This window comes from Polyodon spathula, chromosome 12 (assembly GCF_017654505.1).
Source record: "Polyodon spathula isolate WHYD16114869_AA chromosome 12, ASM1765450v1, whole genome shotgun sequence".
Lineage (NCBI taxonomy): Eukaryota > Metazoa > Chordata > Actinopteri > Acipenseriformes > Polyodontidae > Polyodon > Polyodon spathula.
In genome coordinates this window covers 1,761,940-1,783,028 of record NC_054545.1, presented here as the reverse complement: position 1 = coordinate 1,783,028, position 21,089 = coordinate 1,761,940, and the positions used below count along the sequence as shown (strand labels likewise).

General features: G+C 52.1%; 2 protein-coding genes across 2 annotated transcripts; one reads left to right on the top strand and one right to left on the bottom strand.

Moving 5' to 3' along the window:
• The first annotated feature begins 1,145 nt into the window (after positions 1-1,145).
• LOC121324200 (protein dispatched homolog 2-like) lies at positions 1,146-13,142 on the top strand. The gene is made up of 8 exons (XM_041265795.1): positions 1,146-1,530; positions 5,979-6,368; positions 6,548-6,577; positions 6,789-6,903; positions 7,674-7,789; positions 8,078-8,208; positions 8,728-8,825; positions 9,602-13,142. The coding sequence occupies exons 1-8, from the start codon at positions 1,436-1,438 to the stop codon at positions 13,133-13,135; spliced, it is 4,509 nt and encodes a 1,502-aa protein (XP_041121729.1). The 5' UTR covers positions 1,146-1,435; the 3' UTR covers positions 13,136-13,142.
• Positions 13,143-15,047: 1,905 nt separating this feature from the next.
• LOC121324197 (RNA pseudouridylate synthase domain-containing protein 2-like) lies at positions 15,048-20,988 on the bottom strand. The gene is made up of 5 exons (XM_041265790.1): positions 20,847-20,988; positions 17,608-18,517; positions 17,024-17,320; positions 16,475-16,564; positions 15,048-15,875 (listed from the first exon to the last, which is right to left on the bottom strand). The coding sequence occupies exons 1-5, from the start codon at positions 20,900-20,902 to the stop codon at positions 15,048-15,050; spliced, it is 2,181 nt and encodes a 726-aa protein (XP_041121724.1). The 5' UTR covers positions 20,903-20,988.
• Between the last annotated feature and the right edge of the window lie 101 nt (positions 20,989-21,089).

Here is a 21,089-nt window from a genome sequence, read left to right as displayed (position 1 = left end):
ATTAGAAAAATATAAATTCTTGCCTTAAACAGAGATGTGTGTTTGTTCTATATGTGTGTGTGTCTTTGTGTGTGTTTGTGTGTGCTCAGAGTGTATGTACCTGTATATGTGTGTATGTGTCTGTGTGCAGGTGTGTCTCTGTACCGGTGTGTCTGTGCATGTGTGTCTGTGTACAGGTGTGTCAGCGTGCAGGTGTGACTATGTGACTATGTGCAGGTGTGTCTCTGTACCAGTGTGTCTGTGTGCAGGTGCATCTCTGTACCGGTGTGTCTGTGTGCAGGTGTGTCTCTGTACCGGTGTGTCTTTCTGCAGGTGTGTCTGTGTGCAGGGAGACAGTGCCAATGCCTCAGCTCTGAGAGCCCTGGATGGAGTGTGTGGAGCTGGCCATGTCTCACTCTCTCATGAATGAGCCTGTATGACTCACTAAAGCCAGCCTGGCCTTGTCTGGAAGGTACTCAGTGTGTACTGACCAGAAGTTCCCTGGTCTCTCCTCGCCTCTCCTCTCCCTTCCCTATCCTCTCCCTGCCCTCTCCACTCCCTGGTAGCCTCTCCTCTCCCTGCCCTCTCCTCTCTCTGGACTCTCCTCTCCCTACCCACTCCTCTCCCTGGCTTCTCCTCTCCCTGGCCTCTCGTCTCCCTGCCCAATGTGGTGCAGTGATTAGACTTTCAAAAGACGATAGAGCAGTATGAAGGAAGGGTATGGGAGAGGGGAGGAGAGAGGGAACTACAAGTGTAGGGAAGGGTAACGTGTCCTCGATCATCCCCATGGCTGTCTCTGCTTGTAAACGCACACAGCTAGGGAGGGGCCTCACTGCCACGCTTCCAGAAGAGGGGCTGAACTACCGCAAGCACTCGCTTCTAAAACCGCCTCGATTCAGAAACCCCAAAAAGGAGGTTATTGTTTGTAAGCCTGGGAAAAGATGATCCAAGCAGAAATATCAAGTGAGCATCATGCTGCACAAAACACACAGAATAAGATAATAAACAGGCGAGAGATTCAATATCTCCTAGAGTCGAGACAAAACACTGCCGCAGCAATCCTTTCAAATCACACACACACACACACACACACACACACACACACACACACACACACACACACACACACACACACTCCAGTCACTTCAGCACCGTACTAATGAACAGCGACCTGCTCACTCGTAGTTCCTCCGCCTCGGTCTCAGCAGAGCGGCGATGCGGTGTTCCTCTCCTGTAGCAACACATCGAGGCGAGCTAAGGATACACTCGTCTATTTTTGTCATAATATTTCGGTTTAGTTTTTTTTTTCTTTTAATTGATTTAATAAGAAAACTGAAACAGCTCCGAAGAGAAACAACACCGCAAGCTCTCGTATGCTTCTCTTTTTTTAAAAAGCAATCTTATTTGTTGTTGTTTCTGGTCTCATGAATACTGAAGGAGGATAGCCCGATGTATTATGGATGCCTTATCTGTTTGTGAAGGAAACGCTGCGGATCTTATGATAATGGACTCGGATGCGGGCGAGAGAGCCGAACAAGAAAGCTCGGCAGGGTAATATTATATTGTGTTTCTCAATTTAAATATCTGTATCGATATATAGCAATAGTATGATACTGTATTCCTAATCCGAGCTGCGATGTTGTATATTTTGTATGGTGTCTGATTTTCAGGTTATTTTTCCCCTGGTACGTCCTGTCTGCCTGACCGCGCAGCGCAGCGTGTGTCCCCGGCTCTGCGGCGTTTTTATCATTTTCTCTCGGCGATTGGTTTTTACAGCCACTTTCATGCGACAGAAAGGTTACAAAAACAGCGTTAGGGTCGTGAATGACTGTCTGTGCTTTAGTGAAGCCTGTGGGCAGTTTAATCACACACACAGCGACGCTTGGGGAGGGTGCTGAGTGAATGCGTTGCTGTCTCTGCTAGCATGCGGCACCCGTGTGTACAATGTGATTGTAAAGCTGCTGTTTGCTTTATTCCTCTTTACCTTGTTTAACACGTATCTACTATTAGTAGTATTATTTATTTGCATTGTGTTACACACACACACACACACACACACACACACACACACACATTCATCTTTCCGTCCATTAGGAACTCGTCCTTCATTTTTTCCCTCAAGCAGTACAATTCTTTTAATGAGGGAAAAAACTGGATGCTGAAACCCGTCCAGAGCCCAGATCATGTAATCCGGTATAAATGAATATAACCTTCACTGAACGCGAAGGGTGGTCCTCACATGGTGCGCTTTAAAGAACACAGCTGGATTTTTCTGTGTAATATAAGAACGCCTTCTCATTGGCTCATGCATAGGCTTGCCTTTCTGACTCTAGGTGTCATTGGTTCAATTGCTGAAAGGACAATAACCCTGTTTTCAGTTCTATCGGCTGGTTTCACCAATCTTAGACTGTCTGACCTGAGGAAACATTGCTGTAGAAGGTCGAGGTCTGTGAAACCAGCCGTGTTACAGCTGACGAGCCCCTCCAATTAAATGAATTATTTTGAGTTTATTTTAGTTGATGTATTTTGACCTTTCTGAACGAATCTTGAGGCTGTTGGGAGCCAGGAGCTGAGATAATCAAGCCCATTGTCTTCTGAAATTGGAAATTGATGAGTCTGTGATTGTGATTGTGATTGCCATGTCAACAGTATCTACTGTATAATTCATGAAAGAAAAACTCCCTCCCAGTCTGTCCTCTCCCAGTTCACCAGTTATTACAGTAAGGAACAGATTTGTTGACTCTGGTAAGAGTCTTGCACTGTCATTTATTCTTCCGGACAGCTCCCACTAAATAGTTCATAAAGGACAAAAACACTGGATTATGAAACCATAAAGATTGCTTTGAGGAGCTCAGTGGTTAGATAAAGAAAGCGCTGGGCTGCAGTGTGGAAGGCAGTGGGTTTGAGGAGCTCAGTGGTTATATAAAGAAAGCGCTGGGCTGCAGTGTGGAAGGCAGTGGGTTTGAGGAGCTCAGTGGTTATATAAAGAAAGCGCTGGGCTGCAGTGTGGAAGGCAGTGGGTTTGAGGAGCTCAGTGGTTAGATAAAGAAAGCGCTGGGCTGCAGTGTGGAAGGCAGTGGGTTTGAGTAGCTCAGTGGTTAGATAAAGAAAGCGCTGGGCTGCAGTGTGGAAGGCAGTGGGTTTGAGGAGCTCAGTGGTTAGATAAAGAAAGCGCTGGGCTGCAGTGTGGAAGGCAGTGGGTTTGAGGAGCTCAGTGGTTAGATAAAGAAAGCGTTGGGCTGCAGTGTGGAAGGCAGTGGGTTTGAGGAGCTCAGTGGTTAGATAAAGAAAGCGCTGGGCTGCAGTGTGGAAGGCAGTGGGTTTGAGGAGCTCAGTGGTTAGATAAAGAAAGCGCTGGGCTGCAGTGTGGAAGGCAGTGGGTTTGAGGAGCTCAGTGGTTATATAAAGAAAGCGCTGGGCTGCAGTGTGGAAGGCAGTGGGTTTGAGGAGCTCAGTGGTTAGATAAAGAAAGCGCTGGGCTGCAGTGTGGAAGGCAGTGGGTTTGAGGAGCTCAGTGGTTAGATAAAGAAAGCGCTGGGCTGCAGTGTGGAAGGCAGTGGGTTTGAGGAGCTCAGTGGTTAGATAAAGAAAGCACTGGGCTGCAGTGTGGAAGGCAGTGGTTTTGAGGAGCTCAGTGGTTAGATAAAGAAAGCGCTGGGCTGCAGTGTGGAAGGCAGTGGGTTTGAGTAGCTCAGTGGTTAGATAAAGAAAGCGCTGGGCTGCAGTGTGGAAGGCAGTGGGTTTGAGGAGCTCAGTGGTTAGATAAAGAAAGCGCCGGGCTGCAGTGTGGAAGGCAGTGGGTTTGAGGAGCTCAGTGGTTAGATAAAGAAAGCGTTGGGCTGCAGTGTGGAAGGCAGTGGGTTTGAGGAGCTCAGTGGTTAGATAAAGAAAGCGCTGGGCTGCAGTGTGGAAGGCAGTGGGTTTGAGGAGCTCAGTGGTTAGATAAAGAAAGCGCTGGGCTGCAGTGTGGAAGGCAGTGGGTTTGAGGAGCTCAGTGGTTAGATAAAGAAAGCGCTGGGCTGCAGTGTGGAAGGTAGTGGGTTTGAGGAGCTCAGTGGTTAGATAAAGAAAGCGCTGGGCTGCAGTGTGGAAGGCAGTGGGTTTGAGGAGCTCAGTGGTTAGATAAAGAAAGCGCTGGGCTGCAGTGTGGAAGGCAGTGGGTTTGAGTAGCTCAGTGGTTAGATAAAGAAAGCGCTGGGCTGCAGTGTGGAAGGCAGTGGGTTTGAGGAGCTCAGTGGTTAGATAAAGAAAGCGCTGGGCTGCAGTGTGGAAGGCAGTGGGTTTGAGGAGCTCAGTGGTTAGATAAAGAAAGCGCTGGGCTGCAGTGTGGAAGGCAGTGGGTTTGAGGAGCTCAGTGGTTAGATAAAGAAAGCGCTGGGCTGCAGTGTGGAAGGCAGTGGGTTTGAGGAGCTCAGTGGTTAGATAAAGAAAGCGCTGGGCTGCAGTGTGGAAGGCAGTGGGTTTGAGTAGCTCAGTGGTTAGATAAAGAAAGCGCTGGGCTGCAGTGTGGAAGGCAGTGGGTTTGAGTAGCTCAGTGGTTAGATAAAGAAAGCGCTGGGCTGCAGTGTGGAAGGCAGTGGGTTTGAGGAGCTCAGTGGTTAGATAAAGAAAGCGCTGGGCTGCAGTGTGGAAGGCAGTGGGTTTGAGGAGCTCAGTGGTTAGATAAAGAAAGCGCTGGGCTGCAGTGTGGAAGGCAGTGGGTTTGAGGAGCTCAGTGGTTAGATAAAGAAAGCGCTGGGCTGCAGTGTGGAAGGCAGTGGGTTTGAGGAGCTCAGTGGTTAGATAAAGAAAGCGCTGGGCTGCAGTGTGGAAGGCAGTGGGTTTGAGGAGCTCAGTGGTTAGATAAAGAAAGCGCTGGGCTGCAGTGTGGAAGGCAGTGGGTTTGAGTAGCTCAGTGGTTAGATAAAGAAAGCGCTGGGCTGCAGTGTGGAAGGCAGTGGGTTTGAGGAGCTCAGTGGTTAGATAAAGAAAGCGCTGGGCTGCAGTGTGGAAGGCAGTGGGTTTGAGGAGCTCAGTGGTTAGATAAAGAAAGCGCTGGGCTGCAGTGTGGAAGGCAGTGGGTTTGAGGAGCTCAGTGGTTAGATAAAGAAAGCGCTGGGCTGCAGTGTGGAAGGCAGTGGGTTTGAGGAGCTCAGTGGTTAGATAAAGAAAGCGCTGGGCTGCAGTGTGGAAGGCAGTGGGTTTGAGGAGCTCAGTGGTTAGATAAAGAAAGCGCTGGGCTGCAGTGTGGAAGGCAGTGGGTTTGAGGAGCTCAGTGGTTAGATAAAGAAAGCGCTGGGCTGCAGTGTGGAAGGCAGTGGGTTTGAGGAGCTCAGTGGTTAGATAAAGAAAGCGCTGGGCTGCAGTGTGGAAGGCAGTGGGTTTGAGGAGCTCAGTGGTTAGATAAAGAAAGCGCTGGGCTGCAGTGTGGAAGGCAGTGGGTTTGAGGAGCTCAGTGGTTAGATAAAGAAAGCGCTGGGCTGCAGTGTGGAAGGCATTGGGTTCGAGTAGCTCAGTGGTTAGAGAAAGAAAGAAAGCGAGCGACTGCAGGGCAAATCCATTGCTATTCTCAGCTACTGCAGTTGGACCATCAAGCACAAAGTCGAGGACAAGCTGTCATTTGAGGGCCAGGCAGGGCAAGCCTGGCTTGAGAGCACTGGGCAGCGTGCCCTGTGTGCCCTGGGGTAAGAGCTCTGAGCCGCTGAGAGACACTGCTGGCTGCAGCATGGGAGCAATGCACTGTAGTGGGTTTGAGCAGCTCGTCCAGCGTCTTTGAAGAAACTGAAACACCCTGTCCAGGTCTGCTCTGATTGGCTGACAGGCTCGCTGTGCCGCGTTTAGCTTGCTGTTGATATAGCCCCTGCCACTTTAATAAACCAAATGCCAAAAAATAATAAACAAACAAATCCAACTTGGGACCCTTTGATGTGAGCATGAAAACAGCGCTTCGGATGAATCCAGCCAGGGTGTGATCTCACTGTGAGTGAGTGAGTGCGCTTCCCTGCTCTGTTCTCTTGCAGTGAGATGGTGGAAGTGCCACAGGGTGCAGGAGAGCCCAGACCGGGCCTGATCCACACAGAGGGAGTGCCCCCCAGCCCCCCAAGGACAGCCCCCCTCTCCCAGCTTTACCACCAGGTCCCTGTGGACACCGGCCCCAGCGATTCGCCACTGCTGAGGAGATGTCGCTACTGCGGGCACCGGCAGCCAACTACAGCCAGCCCCAGGCCCGAGCACTGTCCAATCACAGACAGCCCTCGGCCAGACCGCCCCCCTGCCGCAGTCAGGACCGCCCTCAGCTGTAGCTCCTCCCCTGTGCCTTCCAGCCACGACACCGTGCACTGCCATTGGCTACAGGGATCACATGACTCCAGGAACCACCAGCCAGTGCAGCAGCACGTGGTGACTGTCAGGTGAGAGCGAGGGGGGCTGAGCGCATTGCTTTCTACTCTTCGTTTCATACGCTATGCTATATTCAATGCTGCTAAATAAAACTTTAAACTGGAAATTCATTTCATAACCCCAGTGCACCCTCTTAAGCTTGCGTGTGGACTGTGTCTCTGATACCTGCTGTCGTGTTCTTCTCTTACAGGCATGAGTCCCAGTACCGGATCCCTAGAAGGTCAGTGTAATTATGGGATGGGATCTGCACTGTCTAGGCCTGCTGTAAAGATCTGTTGAAAATCTTTTAGTGTTCTGAATGCATCGATTATTGTCTGGTATTCAATTAGGAAATTCAAACATGATTGTGAGACACTGCCTGTCTGCAGCTTATAACATGAAATGCATCCATGCGCACAGCTAACATCTGCTCCTGTGTGGTTGGTTGACAGCTATTCCCAGCTGATTGCTGACTGGCCGATGTCAGTGCTGATTACCTGCGCTGTGGTGTTCCTGGCATGCTCATTGGTTGGGGTGCTGATCGGTCCCCTGCCAGACTTCTCTCCAGTGAGTACTCCCCCCCCCCCCCCCCCCCCCCCCCCCCCCCCACCCCCCCCTCCCCCCCCCCCCCCACCCCCCCCCCCCCCCCCCCTCACAAACAGAGGAACAGATACTTTTTAATTGGCTGTTTGGTCCTCTCGACCAATCAGGCCTGGTCTTGTGTAGTTTTGCAGTATCGAGGGAAGAATATGAACAATTGACAGCAAGAGAGTGCCATCTAGGACCATATAAGAGGTACTGCAACTGACAGATTATGTTCCCTTATTTAGAAAATGGGTAAACTTGTTTGCTAATTAACAACAGTTTATTATTATTAGTATTATTAATTATGTCCCTTATTTATGGGTAAATTGTTTGCTAATTAACAACAGTTTATATTATTAGTATTATTATTTTATTATATTATTATTATTATTATTATTATTATTATTATTATTATTATTATTAGTATTATTAGTATTATTATTATTACAGTTGTAAAAACCTAGATGCTTTTTTTTTTTTTAAACTGCCTCACAAATTCCACCCTCGGTAGTCTTTTCAGAAGCATGTTCGTGGTTGAAAATGAACAATAGTGAGACTATTAAACTGGTAATAAATTAAACATTACTAAAAATGTGAAACACAGCTTTAAGTTAAAAGATTCCAGAAAATATGTTTAATTTAGCTTACCTTCAGACATGATCAGGAAGAGAAAGGATACAAAGTGTTGCCTTGTGACGATCTCCTCCCTCTCTCCTCCTCCCTCTCTCCTCTCTCCTCCCCCCCTCTCCCAGGGCTTTGAGCCGCGTGGCACTGAAATCGGGACGCGGATGCATGCCTGGATCAAGCTGCAGGAGAGCACGGAGCCTGGGAAGCTACTGTCCCTGTCTCCCAACCAGTCCCTACTCAGGTACTGCTGCTACTGGGGTCATTTCCGCTGAACTGGGGGAGCTGGGAATGTACAAGGTTGGATAATGTGAAAACCCAATCGCTAAACTCCAGTCCACATTTAGTATAATCTATAATCCCACAAGCCAGTATGGAAGCGATTCACTAAAACCTCAATCAAGCAATGCTGTCGGCAGTATCTGTATTTTTTCTTTCTCAATTCATTTTATTTAAAAGCTGATGGAATCGCATTAAGTTCTAGTTGGTGTAAGGACTGTGTTGCTAAACACCTCTTCCTGTTGTTCCACAGTGAGAAGAAAGAGGGCGCTGTGGGGGAGAGAGAGGCTGTACCCCCCGGCCCTGAGACCAAGGAGAAGAGGAGAAAGAGGAGGATGGTGGAATGGGACTTCACGCAGGACTCCTTCTTTTGCAACTCTCCCAGTCAGTAGGGTATAATTGAATACAGCCAACCCTGCCTCTTATGCTGTTGGAGTGACACTCTGAGTGTGTAAGAGCACTGTGGAGTGACGCTGCAGAGGTCCTGTCACCCACACTGAGAAACAACACTCTAATACCATCAGAGACATGGTCAGCTGGACACACACACTTATTGTAACCCAGGCTTCAACTAAAAGCAAGAACACAATATGTTGTAAAGCCTTTAGCCAGATCTTCAGAATTTGTCAGCTGTCTATGTAATACCAAGCATCCTGCACTGCTAGTGTAAACATAATTACAGAGGAAGTAACTCAGCAGCTGTTTTTATCTTGCATCCCCCTGACTGTCCTATTGTGTTTGCAATCCTTCACAGTGGTTTCGTGTCCTGATGCTTCGATATTGAGGTATTCCTATTCTCTGTGAATCTATCTGAGCAGCACCCTCCTACTCTGTGCTGTCTGTAGAGATATATAGACTGACTCTCTCTCTCTCTCTCTCTCTGTCTCTCTCTCTGCGTTGCAGATGTCAGCTTTGCTCAGCTGGTGTTCCGCTCTGGAAACTCGGACAGTCTCTGGAGTCTCTCCGCGATTCACTCCATGTGTAAGATGGAAGAGGAACGGGTGAGTACAGAGTTTATAACACCAGGGGGCACCGTGTCAGACAGTTTACTCCAGACTGGTATCAAAGGAGTGCTGACCTATGAACTATCAATACGACAATGGAACACAGCTCTGTTTAGTAATCCACTGTATGAGAATCTAGGATGTGTATCTAGTTATATAGTTACATACACATAAATCAAATATACTGAGTGGCCAAAGAAACACAGCATATGAGAAAATCCCATCCCACAATGAGAGTGAATAAAGTGAATAAAGGAGTCATGGTAACGCAGAAGCGTCTCTCTAGCTGTCCCTCCAGCACACACTGGCTGCCCTGACCCACGGCAGGGTCTGCAAGACAGGCCCCGGGGTTCCATGAGTGCCTGCATTCGCAAAAAGCCTGTTTGAGGCAAGCATTGGCTGCGTTCTTAACATAAAAGCAAAGTCCCATCTTTAAAGATGGCATTAATTAACTGCAACAGAAACCAGATTCTCAATCCAGCTTAACAAGCAACGCAACAGGGGTACTGCAGCAGCAACCAAGGCAGCACAAGGGCTGCTGCCTAAAAATGCAACATTTGTTAAACTGCGCAGGTCTGTATCAAACGCTGGAAAATCCCACGACTCTCTGATCATCACCAACACAAAAATCTTGGGCTGCTCATTTCATCTTAAAATGAACGATTGATTAGAGCTACAAACGTGCCGGAATTATCAGCGGTGGTTCTTTACCACCAAGTCCCCTTCCTGCTGATCCCTCCCTCCCTCACTCCTCTCCCTTCTGTGTTTTTCAGATCCGGTCCCACTCTCACTTCCAGAACCTGTGCCTCAGGCGGGGCGAGGAGGGCGGGCAGTGCTGCCCCAGCTGGTCCCTGGGCAACTACCTGGCGGTGCTGGAAAACGTGACGTGTGAGGAGCTGAGCGAGCAGCAGCTGTCAGACCGGCTGCACCAGCTGCGGAGGTGCGCTCCCTACTACCACGAGGGCAGCCTGGCGCCGGCCTGCGGGGAGCGGGGCAAGGCCGGCCGCTGCTCCACCGTGCCCGACCAATGCAAGAGCTCCAGCGCCGTCTACCAGATCCTCCACTATCTGGTGGACAAAGACTTCCTGGGGCCGCAGACCACTGGATACCAGGTGCCCTCACTCAAGTACAGCCTGCTCATCCTGCCCCTGGGCAGGGGGGAGTCCCTGATGGACATCTACCTGCAGAACCTGGAGGGCTGGGACCTGCGCTTCGGCACCACCGTGGTCACTGGCATGGACCTGGGCATCAAGAAGCAGCTGTTCTACTACTACCTGGTCAGGGACCTGGTCTATCCCCTCCTAGGGGCGGCCACCCTCGTCCTGGCCACTGCCTTCTACCTGCGCTCGCTGCTCCTGGCTGCCGTCACTCTGGGGGCAGTCCTGGGCTCCTTGGGGGTCTCTTACTTCTTCTACAAGCTGGCCTTCCGCCTCGCCTTCTTCCCCTTCCTCAACCTGGCTGCTGTTCTGGTCCTGCTGGGCAGCTGCGCCAATCAGGCCTTCACCTTTTCAGACCTGTGGGGCCTGCAGCTGTCCCAGAAGCCCCCCGCTCTCCTGGATAAGAGGGTGAGCCGGGTGCTGCACGAGGCCGGCTACCTGAACCTGGTGTCCGGCCTGACGTCCAGTGCGGCCTTCTACTCGGGTTACCTGAGCAGCATCACGGCAGTGCGCTGCTTTTCCCTCTACCTGGGCACGGCCACGCTGGTGAGCTCGCTCGCCGCCCTGGTGTGGCTGCCCTGCTCCCTGGTCCTCCGCGAGAGGTACTCGCACGTCACAGTCTCCCCACGGCCAGCCGGCAAGGTGTGCTGCGCCCCAAGCTCAGGGGGGTTCTGGGACAGCAGCTCCCGGAAGCGCTTCCTCTTCTCCCTGGAGCGCAAGATGAGGGGCCTGAGCAGGGGCATGACCAGCACCTCGGACCTCCTGTTCTTGAAGGTCCTGCCCTGCGGGGTGGTCAAGTTTCGCTACATCTGGCTGTGCTGGTTTACGACGCTGGCTGCCGGGGGCACCTACATCACCTGCGTGGACCCCGGGATGAAGCTGCCCGTGCTGGAGAGCCAAGCCACTCAGCTCTTCCGCTCCAGCCACCCCTTCGAGCGCTACGACGCGGAGTACCGGCACCAGTTCATGTTCCAGAGGCTGCAGAGCGGCGAAGAGAAGCCTATGGCCATCACGCTGGTCTGGGGGGTCCTCCCTGCTGACAACGGGGACCACCTCGACCCCCGCAGCACGGGCTCCCTGGTGATTGACCCCGAGTTCAACATGAGCAGCCCCGAGGCTCAGGTTTGGCTGCTGGAGCTCTGCGGCAGGACGCGAAACCAGAGCTTCTACTGGGAGCAGTGGGAGGGAGAGCGCGACAGAGGGGAGAGTGTGTGTCTGGTGGAGAGGCTGGTGCGCTGGATGAGCAGCAGGCAGTGCTCCCTGAACGACAACGACAACAGCCTCTGCTGCAACCACATCCCTTTCCCCTACCGCCCCGCTGTGTTCCAGCACTGCCTCGGCATATTCACCGCGGAGAGGAGGGAGGAGGAGGAGAAGAGGGGGCTGCGGTCTGACTCAGGGAGTGTGCGCTTCGACTCTGAGGGCCGTGCGGTGGCCCTGACGCTCGTGTTCGGGACTACCTACCGCTACAGCTTCAACTACAACCAGACGGCCCTCTTCTACCAGGAGATTGACGCCTGGTTCCTGGAGGAGATGTCAGGGGCTCCCCCGGGGTTGCATGGGGGCTGGTTCGTGAGCCACCTGGCCCTCTACGACCTGCAGCAGTGCCTGAGCTCCGAGACTCTGGTGGTGACGGGCTTCTCGGTGGCGCTGGTCTTCACCACACTGCTCCTAACAACGTGGAACATGCTGCTGAGCGTCTACGGTGCCGCGGCTGTGGGGGGCAGCGTCTTCGTGACGGTTGGGCTGCTGGTCCTGCTGGAGTGGCAGCTGAGCGGGGTGGAGGCCCTCTTCATCTCAGCCGCTGCCGGGCTCTCTGTGGACTTTGCCGCAAACTACTGCATCTCCTACAGCCTCTCCCCGCACTCGGACCGGCTGGGCAGGGTGGCGCACTCCCTCAAGAGGATGGGCTGCCCCGTGGCGCTAGGGGCCGGCTCTTACTTCTGCGCCGGGATCCTGATGCTGCCGGCCACCGCCCTGGTGTTCCGCAAGCTGGGCATCTTCCTGCTGCTGGTGAAGTGTGTGGCTTGTGGCTTCGCCACTTTCTTCTTCCAGTCCCTGTGCTGCTTCTACGGGCCCCAGAAGAACTGTGGCCAGATCCTGTGGCCCTGCGCTGTTGCGGGCGTGGATGCAGGAGGCCACAACACCAAGCAGGACAGTTCAGCCCCCGGCGTGGCGGCCACCAGATCAGCCAATAACGGAGTGTTTGGCTGCCAGTCAAGAGCCAGGAGGAGTTTCGGGAAGGGAGGAGGCAGGGGCGAGGAGCAGCTGTGCCAGAATCAGCAGAAGCAGGGAGGAGAAGGAAGGGGCCGGGGGGAAGAGGAGGAACACTATGAGCTGCAGCCTCTCGCCAGGCAGCTGAGCGACAGCTTCGAGAACAGCACCTGCACCAGCAAGCTGTCCAACCGGCCCTCGGTGCTGAGCGAGGAGATCCAGTTCCGCGGACTGAGCCCAAGGAGGACCGTGCTGGGGAGGAGCGGAGAGGAGCAAGGGGAGGCTGGGAGGGGAGAGAACCGGGGGTGCCGCCTGCACAACTGCCCCCCTCCCCCCGCATTGCAGACATCCTCCCCCTACAGAGAGAACCTCCTGAGGCCCCTGGCTCCCGCACCATCTCTGGGAGACCAGGCCCAGGACAGGCTGCTGTGCAGGAGGTGCCAGGGCCAGACCGGGGGGCTCCGACACTGGAGAGCAGCCTCCCTCTCCTCCTCCTCCAGCATGGAAGACATCACCCAGCCCCTGGACTCACGCCACCCCTCAGTCAGCGACGAAGGGGGAGCAGCCAGCAGCTCTTACCAGCACCACCCCCACCGGCGCCTGCTCTCCTCCCAGTCCCAGAGCTCCTTCGATGGGCTCGAGGACTCCAACGAGACCTGCCTGAGCGACATGGAGGGGGGGCCGGCTGCCCCACTGCCCCCCTCCAAGCCCCAGGAGGAGGGGCCACCGGGACATCTCAACGGAAAGAGGGACACCTTGCGGCTGGCCCTGAGGGAGACGGTGTTCGATGAAGCGCCCCCAGTGGCTGGGAGGGGCAGTGCGAGCCACAGGGAGCAGCAGCCTGTCATCCTGCCCAACAGCAAGCCTGATCTGCCTGACGTGTGGATCAGGAGGGAGGAGGAGGAGGGAGGGGAGGGGAGGGAGGACAACAGCTGATGGGGACTGAAGAAGTTGAAGAAACTCCCTTATTGATAAAAACTACTTACCGTATTCAAAAAAACCTAAATGGTTGGCGATCTTTGTCTTTCAACTCTTTCTAGACAGACTGGACCAGGACACTGGGCTGCTGTCTTTGAGCTAAATGCAACACTCACACCAGCACAGGGACCCCCATGTGACGCTCCCGGTCAGTGCATCTTGTTTTAAAATGCATGGACCTCCACAGCACTCTTTTTAAGCTCCAGAAATTGAACTCTTCATTCGAAAGCATGAACACGTGCCAAAAAGAGGTACTTGGGCTCTGCAGCCCCCGGAAGAGACTGGGCCCTATCGAGAGAATTAAACAGCGAAAGAAACACAAGGTAACAAGAGACACAGTCCATACTGGCTGCAGGACATCGTGCCAACGGCTCCATCTTCTGGTCAGCTCTGTGCATTACAGTTCCTACTGACCAGCAAGGCCGGCAAAACAGCCAAGTACACATGAACGTGTTTGTTTCAGGCACTTAGGAGTTTTCTAAACACACATTATTACATATATATATATTATTAAAATAAGATTATTTAAATGGAAATAGAATAGTTATTCTGTAGATTTAGTTCTTTTTTTTAACAGAAATTTCCATTTTGAATGGTGAAGTAATATTTTTTTGCCCCTCCGCTACCCATGGCAGGATGTCTGCTCCAGGAGCCCCCACGCTGAGTAGCACAGCTGCTGTAGGGAGAACAAGGGACTGGAGGAATGAAGAGCAATATCGCTGCCTGACAGCCACTCTAAAGTTGGGTTGAAGTTAAAGGTTTCGGTGTAAATGGTGATTTAAAGTCAGAGCTAGGGTTTTGTGCAGCTGCTCCTCAAAGCGTGGTGATTCAGACAGATAAACTAAGTGCTAGGCTGCCCCCAGGGAAGCACAGTTTTAGGGTCAGGCTGGTATTCTGTGTTGCCAGCCCGCGCCGCACTGCCAAGCAGTCCTGAGTTTGAATATGCTGTCTGGATCTGCTGTGTGTCTGTATGTACAGGAAAACAAAAGCAAGTGCCAAACAGATGTGATTTCCAGATGCATTTATTTTTCTGCCAGTGGATTCTGTTGCTTTGTTATATATCAGTGTGTAATTGTACACAGTTATGGGGTTACAGTCACGAGAAGCATTTCTGGCTGGCAGCTTTCTGCTTACATCTGCCTTTGTTGTTGGTTGAACTGAAGGGAGCGCAGCATGTTAGGGCTTCTCTCTTCCTGAACATCAGAGCTCTGGCGTACAAAGTTCCCATTCGTCTCTGAAATCCTGACCCCTCAGAGGGGGTTATTAAACCAGGGGACAGGTTTGGTAAAGTTACATCTTCATGAAACAGTTTGAGACTGCTGCCGGTTTATTAGAAAAGGTTTACGCTTACAAAAGCATCTTTAAATAACTCCTGAGGTAATAGTGTTCGCTTAAACACTTCTACTTATTAAAACAACAACCAAGAAAGACGCAGCATTCAGCCACATGGTGGCGAAACGCTCTTGTCTAAAAAATACTGATTTAAAAAAATAAAGATTATTTTTGGTTTGTCTTTTTGTGGTTCTTTATGTGTATTTTGTCCGATAATTCTTTGTATTCGTGTAAGTGCCTGTATAAGTGTGTGAGTGTCTGTGTGAATGGGTGAGTGTCTGTGTGAATGGGTGAGTGTCTGTGTGGGCGTGTCAGTGGCAGAATATTAATGTCTGAGCTGCCTATAGCAATAACACATGAACTGTGTCCCAGAGCGTTCTGACTCCACTGGATCACTGCTTACGGGGCTCCGCTGTTTAAATTGTCAGATGCACAAATGACTTAAAAACTCTGTTTGGTTTCTTGAGAAGCCAATCCTAACCTAACTCTCCCTCAGTCCTAACCATAACCCTCCCTCAGTCCTAACCCTAACCCTGCCTCAGTCCTCCAGCCAGTCCTCCCGAGCCCATTCAGGCAATCGGGTGGAGTACTCAAAGTCGGGTCCTTTATATCGCAGAGCATGTAAATACATAACCAGCTCCTTCTCGGTGGGGTCCTGCCTCGCAATCCTACACTCACTGCACAGGGGGTCCTTAACCGGGGGCGAGGCCGGAGCGTCCGCCTCAGTGCCAGCCTGGATCTCCCCTCCTGACCGCTGTGCACTCTCTCCAGCTGCACCACCACGAGGAACAGGATTTTCTGCCGCTGTTTCCTTGAGGTCTGTGTCATCAGCCAGAGGAACTCCCTGCGCACACAAACTTCCTTCAGACTCGTCACAGCAGCCTGAATCCTTTCCTGTCCCTTTAATTATGCTGTGATTGCTTTGAGTTTGATGACCAGCGCCAGCAACCTCATTCAAAACATTTTCTCCAGCCTGACATGTCACTGCGCTGCCCTCACTTAGCCCCAGCCCCTGGGGTGTTGTCCCCTGGGGCTCTCCTCCCTTGTCGAGTTCCCCCTCCGCGATGTCCAGGAGATGCAGGCTCTCGTTAGCCCGGTGTTCCTCCACCAGAGCCCGGAGCAGCTCCTCGTTGCTGAGGTCCACGCGCCCGCCCCGGCCCCCCTCGGGCCCCCAGACGGGGGAGCTGTAGATGGGGTCGTTGGTAATGGGGTGCCCCAGGAACTGCAGGTGCACGCGGATCTGGTGCGTCCGTCCTGTGAGGGGCAGGCAGCTGACCACACTGGAGCCATTGCGGCTGTCCCAGTGGAGCCGGCGGAACACTGTGCGACACGGCTTTCCACGAGGGTCCACGCGACACACACCCACCTGAGAAAGGGAGGGAGGGGAGAGAGAGAGAGAGAGAGGAAGAGAGAGAGAGGAGGGGGGGTAGAGAGAGAGAGAGAGAGAGAGGGGGGGGGAGAGAGTGAGAGAAGAGAGGGGGGAGGGAGAGAGAGAGGGAGGGAGTGAGAGAGAGAGGGGTGAGAGAGGAGAGAGAGATAACTAGATCAGCTGTAAGGAAATCAACCCTGATCATCACTGTGGCAGCTGAAGCATGTCCCCACTTAGTTTGCTGCAGTACAACCTCAAAGTTACAAACACTCGGGGAATGAAGTTCCTTCTTACTGGTTTGTTAAATATTTAGCCATTCACTTATTTCAAGTAGAAGCAGCTTTGATGTCTTTTTAAATTACCTGCTGGTTCTGTGTTTCCAATACTGGATGCAGCATTGTTTCCCCACTCCATCCCAGTTAGCTCCCCTCATCACACTGAATATATTAGTAGATATCCTGACTGAATCATCAGCCCTCTTCAAAAACAGCAATATGTCAGTGAAGTGGTACTCTCCATTTACCAGCAATGAACTGTCGGCCAACGCAGGGCAGCCCTGATGAGAACGCACCCTCTACCTGGCACCCTGCACCCACCTTGTAGGACACCACGAGGATGGGCTCCTCGCACACAACCTCCCCCTCAGGGAACTGCCCTCGAACCCGGCACACATACTCCTTCTCCAGCTGAGAGAGAGAGAGAGAGAGAGAGAGAGAGAGAGAGAGAGAGAGAGAGAGATTGATCAAACTCCTCGCATCTACTTGATCATTTCAAAAATATATCGGTGGCAGACTGATATAGAGACACAGACAGGGTGGTGATCTGCTGCAGCGTTCCTCACCTCTGTCTCTGATGAGCTGGTCCAGTCTGCGATGGCACATACACACACACTCTCTCTCTCTCTCTCTCTCTCTCTCTCTCTGCTGTGTTCCTCACCTCTCTGTCTGATGAGCCGGTCCAGCCTCTGAGAAGGCACACACTCTCTCTCTCTCTCTCTCGAGAGGTGAAGAGAGACCTCTCTGTCTCTGGATGAGACAGAGACACTCTCCAAGGTCGAGACGCTACCGTGTTTGTGTGTGTGGTGTGTGGTGAGGAGAGAAGGAGATGAGGACGAGACTGACGACCAGGTCGGCTGTGGGGGCCACCTCTCTGTCTCTGACGAGCTGGTCCAGTCTCTGCGATGCCTCCAGGGTGCGAGCGAGGAGCAGGACCCCGGAGGTGAGCCGGTCGAGTCGGTGCACGGTGTGCAGCCCCCCCAGCCCGCGCTCCTTGCCCAGCAGGAACAGCACGCTGTTGTGACGGAAGCGGCCGCAGGGGTGCACGGGCAGAGAGGCCGGCTTGTCCACTACCACCAAACCAGCCTCCTGCGACAGCACCTCCAGGGGCCGGGCGCTCACCGGGGGCTCATGGCGGTGAACGGTGTTCCGCAGGAAATCATTGTTCTGGAGGACAGGGGGAGGGAAGGGAAGGGAAGGGAGAGGGGAGAGTAGGGAGGAGAAGGGACAGTGGAGAAAAAGGTGGGAGTAGGGGAGAGAATGAGGATGGTAAAAATAAGAGGAGGGGTGGAAGAGAAAATCAGGCTTCACTAATATACACCCCCAGGGGGTAAATCAAACAATACATCTTAATACTGTACAGCATGACTAGGTGGAGTATATGTGTGTGTGTGTGTGTGTGTGTGTGTGTATATATATATATATATATATATATATATATAATATAAATGCACCTTCAGTACGATGCCCAGGTCCCGCACGGGCTCCTCGTTGAGTCTGATCCGGCCGGCTGCCGCTGCCTGTCGGTAGTACTCGATGGGCTCGGCCCGGAACTCCGAGCTGAACACCTCCAGCAGGGTCTTGCCGACCCAGCGCCCCTTGCAGTAGGTCTGGAAGTCAAAGTAGTACGGGCGCACCTTGCGGAGCCCGCCCTCGAAGTAATAACTCGTCTCCTGGAAGTGCTCCTGGCTGAAGCTGACGCCCGGGTTGCGCTTCTGCGGCGGGGGTACGTACCTCTCCCCAGGAGGGAGCTTCTTTCCCCCGGCGCCTCTCCGCCTCTTGCCGCGGCGGCGTCCTGGCTCCTCGGTCTCGTCGCTTTTCCGTTTCTGCGCCGGTTCGGGGATCGCGCTGTCGGGAGCAATGGGACTGGGTTCGCGTTTCTTTTCTGTTGTAGGTTCTGGACCTGAATTCTCAGCTTTATCCATCGGACCCGGTCTGATTCCCTGAATTGCGCTGTAATCAGAACTGCATCGCGGTCCGGCTCCAATTCCGGCAGTAAAGCGTCGCAATGTTAATGGGAAACGCTGGTTCTGATTCCAGAGTATCCTCGCTGGCTCGGATCGAACCCGCTTCACGCCCGGTTCAGGTGCTCTGCTGTCACGTCGGTTCTGCGCCGGTAGCGTAGTTCCAATTGCCTGTTTATACCGGGCCCCTTTGGGTCGCTGGTTCTGTGCCTGTTGCTCCTTGCAGAAGCCTGAGCTACGGCTCACAGAGCTGATGGGATTCGGTTCAGATCGTGTTTTGACCAACTGCCTGGTCCAGTGTGAGATTCCGACTCGGAGGCCTGATCTGGACATGAGACTCGCGTGTATTCCGCAGCGTCGCTTGTCTACAGCATCATAAGGGTGACCTGACCACGCCTGACTAAGAAAAAAAAAAAAAAAAAAAAAAAAAAAAAAAAAAAAAGTCAAGTCCTGGTACAGCACGACCGGCAGAGCGACGGCTCTGTGCGCAGGAAGCCCCTCCTGGGCTTCAGAGGCGCAGGTACCCGTCTGCCTGTCCTGCTCTGGGACCCTCAGACTGTCAATATGTATGTATGTATGTCTGTCTGCATTTCTGTCTGTATGTCCTACTCAGGTCTGTCTGTCTATCTGTCCTATTCTGGTGCTATCTGACTGTGTATGCATGTCTGTCTGTCTGTATGCATGTCTGTCTGTCTGTCTGTGTGTGTATGCATGTCTGTGTGTATGCATGTCTGTGTGTGTGTGTATGCATGTCTGTGTGTGTGTGCATGCATGTCTGTGTGTGTGTGCATGCATGTCTGTGTGTGTGTATGCATGTCTGTCTGTCTGTGTGTCTGAGTATGCATGTCTGTTTGTATGCGTGCATGTCTGTCTGTGTGTAAGCATGTCTGTATGCATGCATGTCTGTGTGTGTGTGTATGCATGTCTGTGTGTGTGTGTATGCATGTCTGTGTGTGCATGCATGCATGTCTGTGTGTGCATGCATGCATGTCTGTGTGTGCATGCATGTCTGTGCGTGTGTATGCATGTTTGTGCGTGTGTATGCATGCATGTCTCTGTGTGTATGCATGTGTGTGTGTTTGCATGCATGTCCGTGCGTGTGTATGCATGTCTGTGTGTGTGTATGCATGTCTGTGCAGAGAGAGACGGAGAGAGAGGATGTGGGAGCAGGGCAATTAAATCTGAACCACTCCCACTCATCACAGCACTGAGAGCCAACGTTCCCACGCCTGTGAGTCTGTACGGTTACTAATAGGTGTTGTTAACGCAACTGTAAGAGGAGGACCAATTTATTTACCATCAAACTCTGTTATTAATCCAGGACAGGCATCCCATTCGAGACATTCTCACCCCCTCACGCTGGCTTTATAAAACACAGCAGGGTATGTTTTCCAGAAATGAACACAGTATCTGCACTCATGCAAGATTAGGTGGGAGACAGGGCGGTCCGGCACCCACCATCCTGACCAGGCAGGAAGTGAGATAGCTGTTCCCTGATCCCACGTACAGTGCAGCAGCTCCCTCCCCCAGACTGAGAGGCTTAGACACACACTTGTTGTGGGGAAATGTAAATCTAAAGCCTGGTGAAGTGGCTATTGCTGATGCTATTGTAACAAGCGGAGCATCGAAATATGAAAAGTACATTCACTTTGAAACACCCAAATGCCTAGTATAACAGCAATGATGCAACATAGGGGAACTGTTCAATAAAAACACAAAAATAAACCGGGGGGCTCCATCTCCCCCAGACTAGGAGACACAGTAACTGTTGCAGAATGTCTCTGGCATGCTTGACCAGTGCCTATCCCCAGTCTGGAGCTGGTGGTCAGATCTAGTGAGCTGCCTGAATGCTTGGCGACTCATCTCTTACATCAGTGATGTAATGCCCCTGGTCTGTGGCCAGTGTGACTTCATACACCATGCTCTGCGGGAGAAAGGAGAGTCAGAGACCGGGGGCCAGCTTCACATAGCACTGCTACAGTAGCACTTCATATTTTTTATGGAAGTGAATTGGATTTAGCAGACTGCTATCTAGACCAGCTTTGCGAAACTAACCCGATCCCTTAAAGTACAAATCATGCAGCAGGCCACAGCACAGCACCTCTGAACTGGACGGGTCCTTCCAGCTCAGGCGGGTTCAAATGCCAAGGCTTTGCAAAGAGCCGGGCTCCTCTGCACATGTGGTTATACAGCGTTTACCTCATCGTACCAGCAGGGGTCAGACTCTGCATCACACAACGCAGCACACAGCAATATCCCCTAGCAAGAGTCCCGAGGACATCAGATCATTCTTAATGGCTAGGTATTGGGTTTGAGGTTCGGTTTTAGGGCAGGGGTTGGGTTAGGGTCGCTGACTGAGTGCATTCCAGCATACAAAGTTTCGCTAGTGGTGCGCCTCTGCTTGATTTAGCTCTGACTTACACATAACAAAATAAACTGTAATATTGAAAACAGCGAACTTGTGAAGGGCCCTAATGTACAGAGTAAAATACACGGTTTGCACAACTAAAAGAACACAGTTATCGACCCACGACATGTCGAGGCAGCACTGTATTTATTTGATATCGTTTCGGATTGTTTTTGGAATAAAGTCTTGTACAGCGTAGTGCACGATTAGGCAGCGTCAAGACTTATCGTGAACTTTAACCAAAAGAGCGAGACTTTTAGTCGAGCCCACCCTGATCGAAGTTTCTCACACTAAGCGGCAACACAACCGCTACCGCGCTTACCTGCAAAACACATGCGCCCCCACTTCGCCCTGCTTCCCGGCAGCGAGCGGTTTCATCACACATTCTAGCCAATAAGACGCTGTTATTTACAGGCGGACGCTCGTCTCGCCGCTTACTCCCTGTTAACTTTCAGTATGGTTGACAGCAGGAGTAGCTTATCGTATCAAAGCGTCTAAAAAATCTGTTTTCTGATTGGCTGTATTCATCGTCCGGCATTACTGAGCAACACCTACAGGATGTCAT